Below are 18,102 nucleotides of genomic sequence, written 5' to 3' on the forward strand. Positions count from 1 at the left end.
CCCCCCCCCCCCTTCCCCTCCTCCTAAGCGATTTGCACAGAAACTGTAGTTAAGCATGGCCTCTAAACCAGGAATTCTCACTGACTGGCCGTGGACGCCTCTCGGAAGCTTTAAGGTCTGCTTAACTTTGATGTTCCTCCCATCCTGCATTCAGCCTCATTTTCAAAAGCATGCAAGTCGTATACTTCTTTGCCCTCTTACTAACGCTTTGTTTTGTCGTTTCATGCATTTTTACAGTACATAATCTTGGTTCCATGGATTACCGAGAGCATATACTCCTTTATAGCTAATGATGAAAATGAGAGGGACTTTTCCAACCTTTCCATATTCCCATTTATGTTGTGGAGAATGTTTCACAACCAGATATGGATTAGCCTTTCTCGTTATCGGACTGCCACAGGCAGCAACAGGATTGTGGACAAGGGCCTTGAGTTTGACCAAGTCGACAGGGAAAGGAACTGGTCAGTAGCAAAATAATATAACAGACAGGGCATATATATAGGAAAATCTAATGTAACGGGGGAAGAGATACTATCTATGCATACGCCCTGTTAATTAGTACATTGTAAACTTGGTTTATTTTGATTTGCAAATTCACTGATCTGAGGAGTTTTGCTTTGGCAGGGATGACCAAATTTTGTTCAATGCAATCCTGTTTTACTTGGGGAACAAGTACGTTCCTGGAAGTTCTCACTTACCCCTTTGGAGAACGGATGGTGTGATTTTAACCATCTTACTCCATGCAGGCCCCGTGGAGTTCCTTTACTACTGGCTTCACAGAGCACTGCACCACCATTTCCTTTACTCTCGCTACCATTCTCATCACCATTCCTCCATTGTGACGGAGCCCATCACTTGTAAGACCTCCGTGCATCCCCATTTCTTCATATCAATCACTATCCCACATGCATGCAGGCTTTAATTTAGAATTTTGCCAAGCTTTCTTGTTTGAAATTGTAGTTCACATGATAATGTCATATATAAGTAGTAGTAGTCTTGTTTGACAACAACTACATGGGCAAAAAATTTAAAAGAAAAAGAGAATATGTACTACTACATTTTAATTCTTGATGTACAACTTTGGTTGACCCAGATTAAATACGTAATTAATCTTGCTGACAAAAAGTGGTTTTGGTCGGATTAGGCGCACTTTGGTAATCAATGCAATTGGATTATTGAGTTTTGAGTGGGTGTAACGTGCAAAAGCAAAGAGCCATCACGTGGCCTAACTAACTAAAAATAGAAAAAAAAGGCATTCGGTTGTAGGAACACTATAAAAAGAAAAAAGAACATAAAAATAAAGGAAATTAACAGGAGATAACCATTTTTGTTTCTATAATAATGTGAAATTGCGTCTAGCTGAGGGTTTGATTTAATTTGATTGCCCCAACCCCAATTCTCAGAATACTTTCTCCTTAAATATTAATTATATAATTTGGCATAAGAAACAAGCGAATTGCCTAAGCAGCTGGGGCCCGGTTGCTAAAATTATAGGTGGGCGATGAGACACCTTTGTGCCCGTGAATCGAGGTGCAGAAACATCCATTGATCTGTAGAGAAATGAATGGAAACTAACTGGCAAAACCCGAATATTTGGTTAGAATGATGATTATTTGTATTTTTGTGGGCACTCGCAGCTGTGATTCATCCATTCGCAGAGCACATAGCATACTTCGCCCTCTTTGCAATTCCATTGTCGACAATTGCGTTGAGTGGAACCGCGTCCATAGCCGCCATTGCTGGGTACATCACTTACGTGGACTTGATGAACAACATGGGTCACTGCAATTTCGAGCTCATTCCCAACTGGCTCTTCTCCGTTTTCCCCCCTCTCAAGTATCTCATGTACACTCCGTCGTAAGTCTCTCAACCCTCTCTTAATTTCTATCCTAATCTTGTACTTCTTGCTAAGAAAAAAACCAACGAGTCAACGCATTACACCTCACCTATAATAGCCAAACCATTTCAGTAGAGTGTAGAGAGTAAGAATGAAAGAAAGGCCCAAGTCCGAAGGAGGTAGTGGCTGCGGGCCTTGGTGTCAGCTAGTAATTCATGGGCTTAGCTCTTCCAGTCCAGCTAAAGCAGGTTGACTGGCAGACACGTGAGGTGTTTTTTGTTGGGGAGCATTTATTCGGCAGCAGACGGGCTAGGTTGGCACCGTACCGTTGGTCTGCAATTTGAACAACTTTCTTACTTTTCATTTATAACCTCAGACCTCGGGCGTCAGCTAAAAGGACATTCAGGTCGACTTGGTTGATTGCCAAGTGTCTCATCTGTCACCTGCTTTTCTTCCCATTTCCCATGCCCTTACCCTGTAAGCTTAGTTTTTTAACTTAAAAGATTATTACGAAGTTTTTATTAAAAATAATAATTTTTAATAAAATAAAAAGCAACATATTTATACAAACATTAATGGCATCAAAGGCAACATATTCAGTGTTGCCCTAAGCATATTGCTTTATGCATCCCTATCAACTTAAATGTTTTTTCACCAAAAAACCAAGAAGATGAATTCCCTGCAAGAGATTTATATTGCTAGCCAGCTAGTGTTTCTACAAATGTGGAGGGCACCTTTTGCTCATTTAAGAAATAGGGTCCATAGATGATAGCTAGGCTAGCTTGCCCCTTCGTCTTTTTGCAATGGTTGTAAAATTAAAAGCCCTCGTGTAAAGTATTTTGTCTCGACGTTGAAAACTGAATTCGTCGATTGATGTCAGGTACCACTCCCTGCACCACACGCAGTTCAGAACCAATTACGCACTGTTCATGCCATTCTATGATTACATCTATGGCACAATGGACAAGTCTTCTGATACCTTGTATGAGAATTCACTCGAAAGAAAAGAGGAATCACCCGACGTGGTGCATCTAACGCATCTAACCACACCTGAGTCAATCTATCATCTCCGTCTTGGATTTGCCTCCTTGGCCTCTAAACCATACTCATCAACTTGGTATTTGTGCCTGCTGTGGCCTCTGACATTCTGGTTCATGATACTTACCTGCTTCTATGGTCGCACTTTTGTCGTTGAAAGGAGTCGTTTTGATAAAATCAGACTACAAACCTGGGCCATACCAAAGTACAAAATACAGGTAAGGGAGCTTTATAAGTATTCCCTCAATGGTGCACCCAAATATTTTCTATGTACAATCTCTATGGTTGACGTTGCTGTTAATTTTCAGTACCACTTGAAATGGCAAAAGGAATCCATCAATAACTTGATTCAGGAAGCCATATTAGAGGCTAAGGAAAAAGGTGCAAGAGTGTTGAGTCTAGGCCTCTTGAATCAGGCAAGTTATTTTCCCCCTTCTCCCATAAGCAGTTAGCGGGACAAACTACTGCCAGGACATTTACGTAAGAAGAAAAAAGAACTTAAACTTGTCTAACAAAAAACATTTGATGCTAAAATTTGCAGGTTGAAGAGCTCAACAGGTATGGCGAGCTGTACGTGCACAAGCATCCCCAGCTTAAAGTGAAATTGGTCGATGGGAGTAGCTTGGCAGTGGCAGTTGTGCTAAACAGCATACCAAAGGGAACAACCCAAGTACTCCTGAGGGGCAACCTAAGTAAAGTTGCTTATGCTGTTGCATTTGCCCTATGCCAGAAGGGCATCCAGGTAGTAGGACATCCCTTTGCATGCTATTGCTCCTTATTAGGCAGCCCCAAAAAAAGCCAAGTTACTCCTAGTGCCTACAATGCAAATTGTCAACTACGCCTAACTTTTTGCCCTTTTTTCATCTGCCTAACACCGTTGGAAGCTCTAACTCTAATAATGCATTGTTTTCTGACAGTTTCTCATTTTCTTATTTCTAGTTAATGTTCTTGCATGATTTGAATTTACTGTAGGTCGCTGTATTGCGTGAGGATGAATATGAGAAGCTTAATAAGTCACTTGGCACCAAATCTGAGGGTAATTTGGTTATCTCAAAGGGTTACTTTTACAAGGTAAGTCGGTTAACACTGGATTTCTCAACTCTCACTGCAAGCCAATACAAGTTAAAACAGAGGAATGGCAAACAAGTTTTTGATGGAATTAATATGTTGCACAGACATGGTTAGTTGGAGATGATTTGAGTGAAGAAGAACAAAGGAAGGCAACCAAAGGAACACTATTTATTCCCTTTTCGCAATTCCCACCAAAGAAATTGCGCAAAGACTGCTTCTATCACACCACACCAGCAATGCAGACTCCCATGTCCCTTGAGAATGTGGATTCTTGTGAGGTCGGCCCTGCACATTCTCCATTTCCCATATTAATTTATTATTGATTCTCATTCCTACATTCTGACGTTAAAATTTTGTTGATAACAATGCTACCATTTGAATGTGACAGAACTGGCTGCCGAGGAGGGTGATGAGTGTATGGCGCATAGCTGGAATAGTGCATGCACTAGAAGGATGGGAGGAGCACGAATGTGGTTACACCATGTCAAACATTGAGAAAGTTTGGGAAGCAAGTGTCAAGCATGGATTTCAACCTTTGAGAGTCCCAACTCAATCAAAATCCTAGAATAATTGGCAATCTCTAAATATTGTATGGTCTGCAGCATATTGAGCTGCGGTTAGCTATGTGTTTGCTATGCAGTAAGCATTTAGGTATCCAGGAATCATGTGAGTCCACATCCAACTGCAGACTCCATGCCTCCATATAGTATGTATTAGTATTTTCAAATAAATGACAAATCAATTCGGGAACACTACTCTCAACAGCAAATTGGAGTTGATAGAATTCAAACCATGAATCAATCTCATATATTTCAACTGTATTTTGGTCCACGTGGACAAAGTTACAAGAGGAATTCTTTTTCTCCATGTGTTTTGGGCCATTAATGGACCCCTTGAACCCTGCCATTGGACAGCCCACGAAGGAGCATGGTGCTGCAGAATTGGCCCCAAAAGGTGCCAATTGCACCCCAATCAGTACATGCCGGACGGGGCCTAAAATAACACAGTGCACGCATGCGTAATATATTAATTGAGACACGGTAAGATCAACCAACTATTTTTAGCTTATTGCTTAGAAGCGACTAAATAGTAATTATAATGATGAGACTGATAATTCCTTTCAATTTCCTTGGTGGGATGGCTAAACAATCATTTAAGGCTGCTTTTAACTTACTATTTACTTTTGTAATAGTACTGTTACATATTTATACCTTTGAAGGAAGCATGAAGTGCAACATTGAAGAAGAATTATATCTATACGTGGTAAGATAGTTTTCAACACGGCTTGATTGAAATCCTCATATCTCCTACATGGGAATATTGAAGCTAATAATTGATACTTTCCGTACATACATATATCAAAATGAACCATAAGTAGATCCAATATGCGTGATATTTGAGGGTCATCATTATGAAGGCTGAGCAGCTGCACTGCCACAGACTACTGTTTTTGCCGGTAAACCACAAAATACAACACCTTGACGTCCAATGCAGACTTGTGTTTTCCAAATGGGTGGTTGAAGAGCAAGCCAACCAAACCACATGAAATACAAAAAAATCCCAACAAAAAGGCAAAAGGAAGAAAAGTTCTTGGCTACCTACCATTGAAGCTTGTATAAAACATGAATAATAAAGTTCAATAGCGTAATATAATAGTATTTTTTTTGAAAAGCGCGTAATTAATATCATAGTAATAATGGGGGAAGGTATCAAGTTACAACAATGCACCCTGAAGTGGTAATACAACAGTCCTCTTTGGATCGTACTTACCAAAAGCAAAGCAAAGATGACAGATGGGTAGACGTGTTCATTATGATGATGAAGAAAATTGTGCTAATTATTCTCCTTGAGATGTGGCTACGTCTTCTCACTTCCCACTAACATTAATGGGTTGGTAGGATTCCAGTGGTCAACCAACTTGAACCATTTTCATTCACTTTCTTAAACCCCCACCCATCCTTGGCCTAAGCCTCACAGTAATGGGCGTTTGGTAATGGAGAAGTGAGGAACATTCCTTGCAATTAAAATATAGAGAATCGTACTGCAATATTTGGTTGATGTTTTGAGATGGGAAAGTAATTCCTCAACAATGTGATTGCAATGAGAGGAAAGTTACTTTCCCTTAGCAAATGGAAAGTAAAAAACTTTTTGTTCCTCAACTTAACCTCCTTACCCTTTCTCTCCTTCCTACCTTCTTCACCACTTTCTTCCTTCTTGCCTTTTGGCTTTTTCTCCTTTTCTCACCTTGCCTTCTTCTCCTTCTTCTCACCTCGCCGTCTTCTCCTTCTTCTCACTACCCGTGGGAAGGGTAGCTTGTCACTAACACATTTTGATCAAATTTCATCACTAAATCTAAAAATTGGAGAGATTGAGATTTTGAATTTTATGAAACTCTAATTTAAATTTTCAAGAATTTATAAGTGTTTTGAGAAAAAAATTTATATTTTTTATTTGAAAATTAAAAAAAAAATATTTAAACGGTTTAAAATGGAAAAAATTTACTAAAGAATTAAGAGGATTTGAGAGGGAAATGTGTTTGGGTGTCACTGTTTGACAGAAAGAAAGCGTTAGGCAAGCTTAAAATAATACATCTATGGATAAATGAAAACATCTATCCTTAGATTAAGTTCAAACTTTTAGTAGTAGATATCTATCTATCGATAGATAGATTATGTGATTTATCAATAGAAGTTTTTATCTATCGATAGATTTTTTTTGGATAATGTTTTTTATTTTTAATTATTATAAGTTTAAGGTAAAAATAAATATTTAGTAATTTTATATATTTTAATATTTAAATAATTAATATAAAAATATTATGTTATTTTTTAATGTTATTATTTATTATTTAATTACTTAAAATTGAAAAGTTAAATTTTATATTAAAAATTATAAATTTATTCAATTTATATATTTTTTATACATAAAGGTAATTTTGTCAATTTACATTACATTTCAAGTTAAATGGTTACAAACCAAACACTATAATGTAATGTTTTAGACAATCACATTTCATGTAATCATCACTTTTTCTTGTTATATCAAACGTTACAAAATTATATTTACAGTAATTACATTTTCAACAATCATATACCCAACAATCACATTTTCAGTAACATAACAAACGCAGTATAAGTCTCAAGTGCTCCCGCCTCCCTCCCAGTCTCAGGTCACAAAGGGCCATTAATTACTGTACCATAATCATAATTTCCTGGAATACTCGGAACTTTTGGATAAAGAATTCAACGATGCAATAAGGTTGATATGCAGCTTGCCGCCTTCAAAGAAAGCACAGCTAATTCACATAAAGATATTGGTAATAAGTTTTGCTATCTCAACTTTCAGCAGACAAGGATCAATCCAAGAAAAGTTTGAAGAACTCGTTGCTGAATTACAGAGAATCCTTCTGTTCAGATAAAATGAATGCACTACAGAAGAATGTGTTTGGACTTAGGACACTGAGGAAATTAATTAAGGCAGGAAGAGCTTTAAGAGCAAAAAAGAAATGAAAGCAATCTTCAAAACTATACCTGGATTTCCATCCTAGATCAAGGTACTTGTAAAGTTGAGAGGACGACTACTCATTTTCCTAAAAAGATTCTGCAAAATTGATAGAATAATGGAAGAGAAAAGACCACGTTGGTTTTGTCTCCGGCGAACAGATACCTCATTTCTGCAAAGAGGACAAGTGGGGCGATTTTGGAACCACGTATCAATGCAATCAACATGGAAGCAGTGGTTGCATCGGGGGAGCCGCCGGAGCCTCTCGCCATCTTCAGCTTCGTAAAGGCACACAGAGCAATAGGGCGTGGGTGCTGCACCAATTCTGCTGGGATTGTAATGGAAGGTAAAGACAGGAAGGCGGTCCTTACTGAACCATACAAACTTTGCACAAAGACTAATGGCAAAGAAGATGATGGTGAGGACAAGGGTTTTGTTCTTCCAGCTACTTGTAGCCAAGGAAGTGCCAATCTCGGTAATGAATTCCAAGTGATCTCTCATGGCAACTAATGGCTTCATGGAAAACCTGATCTCTCCCCTGTTTCTCTCAGCTCCAGAACATGAAAGGAATATTTTTCATGTCGGATTCCTTGTTAGTATTTTTCTATACTGTATATGATAGAGAAGTCCACCCATAACATTATTAAATGTACTTTTTTTCCAAGACGATATGTATGTGGCGTCCAAGCATATGTAAAGTATACTCGAGTATACTTGACTCCTTAAAACCAACTTTATACCTAATAATAACGTGGCATCCCCTCATAAACATATTCCTTTCAATAATCCAATCTCATTTCTCACAAACCCTTTGCCACTTTCTGCTTGATTTTAAGAATATGTGGTGAGAGATGATGTTTAATGAGGAATGCTTATATCAAATGTTGCGAGTTGGGTTCTTAAACCCTCATTAGTGAATAAATAAGCAGAGCAATCAATCTTGGAGATTACTGTAAACGTAGATTGAAGCAACCAATGGTTTGGCAGAGAGTGGAAACTACGACTCCAAATTCCAATCAGTAAGGTTTCAACTGCTTCGTTTGAAGGAGAGGAAAACAGGTGTACCAACTGCAGGACTGCGATGTCAAATGCTTCTTCGATAAGAAAGGAAATCAGATTACATTTCGACGGGTCCTTGCCGTATCCAATCCCACGTCTAGGTTTGGTTCTTCTATGTATTTTTGCTCAGAAGTTTTGTCACCGACATGGGCATCCTTACGTTGGAGATATCCAGGTTGGGCTTAGAATCACTCCAACATGGATACAAGGTCAGCCCAATCCTAAAGCCTAAAGCCTGATGCAAAGGATAAAGCCCAAACTGGCCGAGTGTTTCTGTTTTTGCTTGTGAGTTGCTGCCTGCAGCCATTCGGCTGGCTTGCCTTCGCCGGGCCGTTGGGGGGTTCTGACTTGTGAGAATATCATTCACAATAGCAGCAGAGTGAGAGCGTGGAGAATCTTAAGATGGACGGCAGCATTTATTCGTCTTCATCCACCTCCGTCCTGCTTTCTCCCCAGTCGACTTATCCAAGTTGGCACCTCAAAACCAATTCTCTGTCATGGTCTTCCTCCTTACCCAAGCTTCACCTCTCTACTCCCACTCCCATTCCCATCCGCCGCAAGGTTTGCTGTTCTATCTTTCTTTCATCACGGGCATTTAGTTTTCCTTATATTTAGGATATTCCTTATTCATTTCTTTCTTTCTTTTCCTTTCCTGAGGCTTAATTAAATTCCAGCGAAACCCCGTGCGTGCAAGTGAATTTGTTTTAAAGGGAGTGCTAGTTAATATCAAACACCCAACTTATAATTCTCAACCTGTGCTGCTGAATCATCTATACCTAAACTTGAAGTTGCTTTCTGTTGATAGGATTTTACTGTTTCAGCTGCATGGACCAGGAGATCCCGAGGTGAAGTAGCAAAAAGGCCTAACCGGAAGTCATGGAAGCAAAGAACTGATATGTACATGAGACCCTTCTTACTGAATGTTTTCTTTTCAAAGCGATTCATCCACGCCAAAGTGATGCACAGGAATACCAGCAAAGTGATATCTGTTGCTAGCACAAATGCCAAGGACCTAAGGTACACATTACCATCACTCACCGACGACAATGCCTGTAGGGTTATAGGGAAGCTAATTGCCGAGAGGTCCATGGAAGCTGATGTCTTTGCAATGTCTTATGAGCCCCAAAAGAATGTGACAATCCAGGGGAAACTTGGGATTCTCCTTGACACCATTAAGGAGAGTGGGATTATTTTTTACTAAACCTCAAATACTTGGTTTTGCTCGAAGTTTAGTAGCAATAAAAGCTTCCGAGTTGCTGTTGCATTTGAGATATATTACTATGATTATTTTTTCAGGTTTAAATATCATCAAGTTAACAGCCCATAATGATAAATACACTCCGCCTTTGAAGCATTCACAGAGGCAAACTTAATAACAATAATAATGCAAAAGATTAAGAATCACGTCGATCATAACTATAGAAATGGGAGAATTTATTGTGAAAAATCAGCATAAGCGTTACGATAACAAGAATATGGAGGCATCAACCTCTCATCATGTAACTATGAACTATAAAACCCGCTATTGCTAGCATAAAATGGCAAATGCTATGTGATACAAAGCCTCACAAATCAGAATACAGAAATGTGCAGCAAACCGTGACATATCCTGCACGGAAGAATGTGATATCAGTGACAAAATGTATGCTTGATATAGAGCACTTCAGAAATTTGGATAAAGATGTCACCTCGACTGAATATGCTCTTACAACACTGGTAGAGTTGCAAAGCCTAGGCAGTGACCTGCATACACCACATATATCAGTCGAGAGGAACATGCAAACCAATATGGTTTATGCGTTGAACCAGCCATGTTATGTAATCAAACTATACTCTTGTAGTTGTTGAGCAGTTATATAATTGCTCGTCAATTATTCAAAAATTAATGTATTGAAAGTGCTTCAAATGACCCTCCTGGGTTCCTAAGTAATCCCAAATCTATCCTCAAACATTAACAATTTATTTTCCTAACTTTCACAGATCAGTTGCCAAGACCTATATATTATTTAGAGCAACATATATTTTTCGAGTTTTTGTAGCACTGGATATTTCAGTAAGAATTTCATGTTTTGATAGAAAATTCATGCTATGGACAAGTACTACTCTTTTTCTGGTTCCATACATCACCTCAATGGCTCAGTCAAATAGTTATCCTCTACCTCCCAATGATAATTAAATTCTTAATGCTTTACATCACAATTTAGAAAATAGTACGCCGTTCATCTAGCAATGACACAGATATCCTCTTTTCTTCTAATGACAAAAACATTCTTTTGATGGTGTACCTATTGACTGCTTCAAAGAAAAGTAATAACGTACGATTAAATATACAACTATGACTCTTTACCTTTTCCCCTTTTGGGGTGAACACAACTTTAACCGCCTCAAACACCTCTTCAATGGGCTTTGCAGCATCAATCTAAAGGTCAAAGCAACACAATATGACGTTGAGGTAAAGATTCCAATATCTAGAGAATAACCAAACAATTCAGTAACAGAAGTTTACCTCTCGAACCTTCCCCTTGGCCTTATAGTACTGAATCACAGGAAGGCTGGACTCTAGAAACACATTGAATCGCTTCCTTATCGTTTCAATGTTATCATCTTCTCTTCCCTTCATTAGAAAGAAAAGAAAAAGATTAAACCAACACAAAATGGCACAAGACAAAAAGAAACAAGGACATCTTCTGATATAAAACATATAAATGACCCATAGAAGGAGAGAGAGAATCAAGGAACCTGGTTCCTACTCAGAAGACGCCTCTCCATCTCTTCTTCAGGGCACTTGAAAAACAGGACAAAGTCTGGCTCGATTTTAGTCTGCAGAACCACCAAGTTTTCACCATGTTAGAGTAGCTAACTGAATGATGCTGAGAAGACTAGGTAAAAGACACAAACAAGGGCATGTAAACTGAAAGAACAAATATGGAACCAGAGAATGATAAACTTACAACAGCTTCAAATGCTGCACGGTTTTCCTCATTACGAGGAAAACCATCAATAAGGAACTTGTCATTACCACTTTCAAGCATTGCTTTTTGAAGAAGCTTAATTGTGACCTCAGAAGGAACAATCTTTCCCTCTTTGATCATATTCTGAATCATAGTTCTGCAGATCAGAAGAAATAATGTGTTCAATTTGTATAAAATGATCTTGCAGATATGGGGTGGCATGGGGAAAATGGTTCAGATGTAATCAGAAAAAATTCTCTACATACAAAAAGGTTCAAATACAAACAACTGGTGTCGAAGGAAATAAAAATACAAACAACTGGATTAGTACATGAACCTCCACCCGCTTCTGCCTCTAGCTCAATGTCAGAATGCAACAAACACAGAAAACATGCAGTTCAGATTCAGGAACCAAAGAGGCATGTCCTTAGAGTTAAACCAGAACAGAGAATGCAAAAAGCTTATCTATCCATTCCATGTCATGTCCAAAGAGAGGGCAAACCTAGAAAATTTCCAAGGATACAACTTATTTGTCTAAATGATTGACTAGCTGAGGATAAAACAGCCAATAATCTTCAATGAAAGCAATCCTATATTAGAAAATCCATCAGATCTCAGAAGGAACAACCTAGGAACTAGGTACATCAAGAGATAACAATGATAAACAATCATTAGAAACAAGTTTTTCCTCAATCCAATAAGTCTAAAAGTTTAATTGTTTTCTTAAATTGAAGCTGAATCCAGATCTGAATCATCTATAATGATCAGACTGTAAATCAAATGTCTAAAGTTAGCTAGAAATCTATGCATGTCTGACTTTTTCAGCCATGAAAGTCATACCCATTTTCAGAGCCAGACTTAATTTCTGCTCGGAGAAGATCTCCAGCACTGAGATGGGTGTAAAGAAAGTGTTGGACAATATTTGCACACTGGGTACCTTTCCCACTTCCCGGGCCACCTGATCCATCAACAGAAAAAAAAAAAAACTTTAAGAGTCTGTAGGCATTTACAAACAACAAGAAAATTAACTGGATGAGAAGCTAAATGTACAACTATTAACAGACAAAAATAACAGAGCAAGAAGTGGCTTACCCAGAACAAAAACAACTATTGGCTTTTCGTCGGTCAAGCTAACATTGACATCCTGTAGTTAGAAGATTTTGTCAGAAGCAGATGTGGTGGTAAAAAATGGGAATCTATGATAAAGGATGCTTGGAGAGGGCATCACTTTTCCAAAAGTAAGGTATTTTGACAACGTCCTAATGCATGACAAGTCTAATTCTTTTGTTCTTTAATAAATAACAATTGGATCAACAGAATAAATTCCATATTCCTCATTACCTTGTTTGCAGCATCAACAGTTCCCATGAGTGAAAGCTAACTGCCCAGCGTTTAAATCTGCATAAATCCAAAAGAACATAGTTCAAGAAAACGAACAAGAAAAGCAAGAAATCCAAACAAAACACGATGATCTGATCTGTTTAATTACGCACACAAGTTTAACATTGAGTTTTTAAAAATGGCAGAACAAAAGGCAATTCAGAAGATTTGGAAACAAACGTAGGACGAATCTATAGCAGCAGCAGAACATGCAATGCAGGAAATGCAAGAAACAAAAGCAACGTTGCTTAAACAAAAGAAAATACATCGGATCCATGAATTTCAAATCCAATCACATTCACATAGACGAAGCCAAGAAATTTTATAAAAAAAAGAAAAATCAAGTAAAAATGAGCTGAAGCACTCAACCCTACACAGATCGAATCAGAAAACAGATAAAGATGGCGTTTTGGCTGGCATTGAGAAAAGAAAACAAGAAGAGAGTGATCAAATCGGTTCAGATCGGATCCAAGCAGATAGAGAGAATGAAGGAAGGAAAGAGAGAGGTCAGCTTACCTGAATTATGAAGTGAGGGAGAAAGGACTTTCCTCTCTGAATGGATCAAAACCGGAACTTGGAAGGGCAGGGGAAATTGAAACAAAGAAATGCAGAGAGGGCCTTTAAATACAGGCAGGCCAACACTTTTGAAATGAGTGTTGCCCGGACCCGGGGTTGGGGGGAATTGAGCCTTATTCGGTTATTGGCTTCCCAAGGGTATATTCGGAATAACATAATCAAAAAGTGGTTGTTCTGTTTGCGTAATTCTAACTGCTAAAAAACGTCAGTCGGTGTGCCGTTGAATAAAGCGAATCACTTGGATTTTTTTCCCCCTTGTTCGTCTCAATTCAAAGGTATTTCTTTTTCTTTCAACAAAAAAAAAAAAAAGGAAGAAAAAGGAAAAAACCGTGTCGGCTTCTGAAAGAAAGATCTAACGCGCCCTCGTCTGCTTGCATTTTCCGCTATATTTTGTCTTAAAAGAAGGGGAGTTTTTTATTAAATAAAAATCATAGAATATTCTTTTCTTACTTACATGGGAATATTCTTCTTCTACACATGAAATAATGTTTCCCCATCAATCAGAACTATTTAGAACATGCCAAACAAATGGGATTGAATCCTCCATTCCAACCTTATCAAAATTTAATACAAATCAGAGATGCATGGATGAACCGCAATCAAGGAAAATGTAGAGGGGAAGGCCGGGAAAGAGCTACATAGATAGATAAACTCAAGCATTCGTAACAGTACTTTCCTACATAAATATTCAACCCCTCACGAGGTTTCCAAAGTCATAAAGAATAGCATAACAGCAAGAATACATCCAACAAAGAATCTAAGCTGTCAAACAATCAACAAAAGTTATACTACTGCTGGTATCGAATGTGGGTGATTCATTTTCGGAATTATATGATATTATAATAGACGGTAAGTATCATCGGGCCCATGATACAGAATCTATCTCGTCCCTTGCTGCCTTGTACAATTCAAGCCTTTTAGCACACTGTTGTCTCCTTTCCATCAAGGCCGGATCCTCATCTAACAATTGCGAGAGCTGCTTCGCCTGAAACAAACAGATGCCAAAACCATACGACCAGTTAATACGTATGAAGAAATCCAAAGCACTGTTTTGCTGAACAGCCAGAACCATACAACCACTTCAACCTAAATGCTGTCAAATGCATGATTCACCATAGCATATGCACATGGAAGAAAGGTCACATATGACCCACATGCACAGAGCAGTGTCTCACCCATGCTTACCAAAAGATAATAATCTTAATAATTAGAATTTTTTAAAATTTAAGGAAAATTGGCATTACCTCTTTCTTCCCTAGCAGTGTGTAAAAGCGGTTTAGCAATGATTGTTTTGCCTCCCTAACTTGACAGTAAACCACAGCCTTCGGAATTGTGTTCTTAAGTGTCTCTGACACCATTCCAACATATGAGGAAACATTTGACCCTATCCTCCGAAAATGGCCCTCACCATACCTATCTGTATTTGTAGCTGTGGCTGCAGCTGCGGCTGCGGGATTTCCTCCTTTATCTACTTCCTGTGGTAGCCTCCGGAAGAAATCCACCGTTAAATATGACGATTCCATATCTACCAATCGGATAACTGTCTTCTTACTCTCATCCCGAAATCTCTCCAAGGCCTCATTAGCAGCTGCTGCTATTTCAGCTTGCAGAGTGGGAAAGCGTTTTAATTCCTGCTTATACAAACATCAAAAGATCGTCACCTTTTGCAGGATACTAGAACAACTTAAGCTATATAAAATATGAGATCAATTCCCAAACTTTTACCTGAGTTTCTCCTACAGATTTCCTCACAAGTTCTTTCAGGACAAAGTGAACCTACATCGAAAATATTATATCAGCTAAAACTAGTGTGCCAACTTCAGAACTTTGACTATAAAAAGATTTCAAGATAGATCTTCAATGACCATAAAATAATAAAGGATGACAACTTACAGCATCCACAGAAGCTTCAGCTGGTCCCCTGAAATAATTTAATGCCCCTTCAATGAGCCTCCTGTAACCTTGCTCAGGGGCTATCAAGTGTGGTTGATAACCATCTGCCTCAGACACTACTCTCCTCACATTTTGCAGAGAAAGATGCCGGTCAAAGGGAAGCTTCCTCAAAGCAGCAGGCAGCTGGTTGTCAAAAACTCCATAAACACGATCACCTCCAGGTCGCCTAAGATATCATAATCCAAAGGTAATAAGGAAGATGCTCATAATCTTAAATTTTTAAAGTACTATAGTTGATTACACACTGATTTAACGTCTATTTAAATTTAGATCCTATAGATTAAGTATAGCCATTCATCAAATCATGAGATGCAATGACTTAGATTATTTTTGCAACCTTTACTAAGGATATTTTTATTTCAAAAGCAAAGAATCACTCCAAATCTGCCTAAACATATTATGAGCTCAAGAGCATGGATCTAATTCGAGGATAAATTATTTTTAACACTTGAATCCTGTTTCACCAGGCTTTTGCTTTTAAGAGGTAGATAAGTTGAAAAAAAACTAGGCCAAACAGGCACTCAGGCCAATAATGCTGCCAGAGAACAAAAAATGGCTTACTCTAAGAAAGCAGCAAAAGAGGAAAAACGAATTAGTAGCAGAAGCAATTTACCCTCCATCTAGATGCTCCTTGAATATCCGGTCAAACGCACGGCAAAGTTCCAATATGGTGTATAATTGAGCCTAAAATACAACATCACAATTATACACAGCACAGAAAGAAGCTTGTACTTATATGGGAATAGGAAAGCTATGCTACTCACCCCAGCGTCAAGGGCAATAGGCCTACCAAGATGGTCCATCTCTGATTCAAGTTCATCAATGCTTTTGTTTATCAATGAAGTGATACTTGGTATTCGAGCCCTAATTACAGATTCTAAATGCTGAAAACAAGGCAACATCATCAGAAAGATGCCCTTTAAGATTGTAAAGTCAATCCTAGAATAGAATGCACGAAAAGTCAAACCTGTGAAAGAAGTTTTGCAAGATACTCTGAACCCATTTTACTCGCTAAGTGGCTATAGTCTGGACTAGTGGCAAAATACTCACGCTCCTTGCGTCTTGCCACAATCATGTCCACATTTTTGTTTATATCAGCTTGTGAACGGTTCACAATTCCAACCCAAGGTTGTTGCAGCCGGTAAGATCTTCCTTCAAGAACCTTAAGAAAGAAAAAGGCAAATGAAAAGTGTCATGTTTTCATACAAAGTCAGCAACAAGAAGAAAACCAACAGATAAAGACACATAGATACATTAAATTAAAAAAGTTCTATATAAAAGAGACAGCACAAGAACTCACATCCAGAGCATTAGTCCCTTTGTCCATAAGATCCAGCTTAGTTAACACCCCGAATGTTCGGTCACCTGGTAAAAAAGGGGCACAAGATTTTGTCAGAGAGGAATAAAACAAGCAAAAATTACTTGGCAAAGATATGCATGTATGCCATAGTGAAAAGATACATACCGGAAGGATCTACTTCCCTAGCAATTTTGATAGCATCTGAAGTTGCTATATCTTGATTGGCTGGAGATATAGCTAGTATGATACAATTAGGCTGCCAGAAGCATAATAATGATTCAGATTGCAAATAAAACACAATTAAGATTTTTCAGTTGAGATTGTTTATGCACATAAGACTTAAAAAAAAAGTATATATGTAAAGATTTTGCAAATAAAAAATAATGCTATCACAGGTTGGTTAGTTCAATCATTCATACAAACAAGGAAGATATTTCTCATATAGTTTTGATTAGAAGATCTTAAGTAGCCCTTCTCTTTTCACTAAACATCAGAATCTAAGAAAAACGGTCCAATTCAACATGAGAGAGAGAGAGAGAGAGAGAGAGAGAGAGAGAGAGAAGGAGTAAAGAACCATGATCTGTTAATATAGCACGGTTAAGGTCTTCAAGGTGCTTACCTTCTCAACATATGATCGAACCATGGTTTCAATGTCTTGAACAATACTTTCAGGCTGTCCCTCTGAAAGAATAATGATTTGCATTCATCAAATGAATAGGAAACCCAAACAATGAAGTTAAATTCAGATGAAACAATTAAAATAACACTTACCGACTGCAACTTTTGTTAAACCAGGCAAATCAATCAGGGTTAAGTTGACAACTGTCAGAAGAAAATAAATGGTGTTAGGTAAATGACTCTGATTAAAAAAGAAACATAACTGTGATGTTGTTACGAACCATGTGGAGAGTAGATACTGAGATGAATAGGAACAGGAGATATCTGCTTGGTCTTCCCAGTCATTCTATCAGTTTCATCCTGAATTTCTTTGCGGACCATTGCTGCAAGTTTCAAACTCAAATTAGGAGGAAAAAAAAAATCCATCTTTAACAGAATTTGCAACTAGCAGGTCCAAATACAAGGACGTAAGGTAAGTGTTATTCTTTCATTTTTAATTGCCCATAATTTGAAGAAAGGAAAGCTAAAACATGACAAAGTAATTTTCAGGTATCCAAAGGCAAAGTAATATGAAAAAGATATGGTCTTAGAAGATTATGTAAAAAATAAAGCATACCAAAATCCGTGAATCTTCTCTTGGGCAGGTGAAGAAACTCAGCATACTCCTGTGACGATTGGTCTGTCTTATGAAGCTGCAATACCAGAGGCCGTCTCGTCACGATTCCTGGACCAAATTAAACATCACTATTACTCCAATTCAAGAGACTAATATTATAAAAAGAAAAGGAAGAAAAAAAGGAAAAAAAAGAACGAACCTG

The 18,102-nt window shown here is 38.1% G+C and overlaps 4 protein-coding genes across 5 annotated transcripts; 2 read left to right on the plus strand and 2 right to left on the minus strand.

Moving 5' to 3' along the window:
- On the plus strand, window positions 1–4,715 carry LOC18585715 (protein ECERIFERUM 1). The gene is made up of 10 exons (XM_007008667.2): window positions 1–115; window positions 238–461; window positions 625–857; window positions 1,638–1,857; window positions 2,718–3,093; window positions 3,184–3,291; window positions 3,417–3,617; window positions 3,848–3,946; window positions 4,051–4,224; window positions 4,335–4,715. The coding sequence occupies exons 1-10, from the start codon at window positions 56–58 to the stop codon at window positions 4,509–4,511; spliced, it is 1,872 nt and encodes a 623-aa protein (XP_007008729.1). The 5' UTR covers window positions 1–55; the 3' UTR covers window positions 4,512–4,715.
- LOC18585717 (50S ribosomal protein L18) lies at window positions 8,632–9,779 on the plus strand. 2 transcript variants are annotated; one of them, XM_007008671.2, is made up of 2 exons: window positions 8,632–9,067; window positions 9,328–9,779. In XM_007008671.2, the coding sequence occupies exons 1-2, from the start codon at window positions 9,004–9,006 to the stop codon at window positions 9,705–9,707; spliced, it is 444 nt and encodes a 147-aa protein (XP_007008733.1). In that variant the 5' UTR covers window positions 8,632–9,003; the 3' UTR covers window positions 9,708–9,779. The 2 variants fall into 2 exon arrangements, with proteins under 2 accessions (XP_007008733.1, XP_007008732.1); XM_007008670.2 differs by having other exon boundaries at window positions 8,649–9,067; window positions 9,312–9,779.
- On the minus strand, window positions 9,901–13,716 carry LOC18585718 (UMP-CMP kinase 3). Its single transcript, XM_007008673.2, has 10 exons — window positions 13,354–13,716; window positions 12,799–12,855; window positions 12,550–12,601; window positions 12,298–12,415; window positions 11,458–11,614; window positions 11,246–11,326; window positions 11,013–11,120; window positions 10,854–10,925; window positions 10,195–10,249; window positions 9,901–10,115 (listed from the first exon to the last, which is right to left on the minus strand). Exons 2-9 carry the CDS (start codon window positions 12,823–12,825, stop codon window positions 10,238–10,240), a joined length of 627 nt encoding a protein of 208 aa, XP_007008735.1. The 5' UTR covers window positions 12,826–12,855; window positions 13,354–13,716; the 3' UTR covers window positions 9,901–10,115; window positions 10,195–10,237.
- LOC18585719 (dynamin-related protein 1E) lies at window positions 14,023–18,018 on the minus strand (the record flags this gene model as incomplete). The annotated part of the gene is made up of 13 exons (XM_018129578.1): window positions 14,023–14,398; window positions 14,658–15,044; window positions 15,139–15,189; window positions 15,307–15,532; window positions 15,980–16,050; window positions 16,131–16,250; window positions 16,334–16,528; window positions 16,667–16,731; window positions 16,832–16,922; window positions 17,286–17,347; window positions 17,438–17,488; window positions 17,566–17,667; window positions 17,901–18,018. Coding segments are annotated over 13 exons (1,668 nt in total), but the record flags the coding sequence as incomplete, so codon positions are not given.

This window comes from Theobroma cacao, chromosome 10 (assembly GCF_000208745.1).
Source record: "Theobroma cacao cultivar B97-61/B2 chromosome 10, Criollo_cocoa_genome_V2, whole genome shotgun sequence".
Classification (NCBI taxonomy): Eukaryota; Viridiplantae; Streptophyta; class Magnoliopsida; order Malvales; family Malvaceae; genus Theobroma; species Theobroma cacao.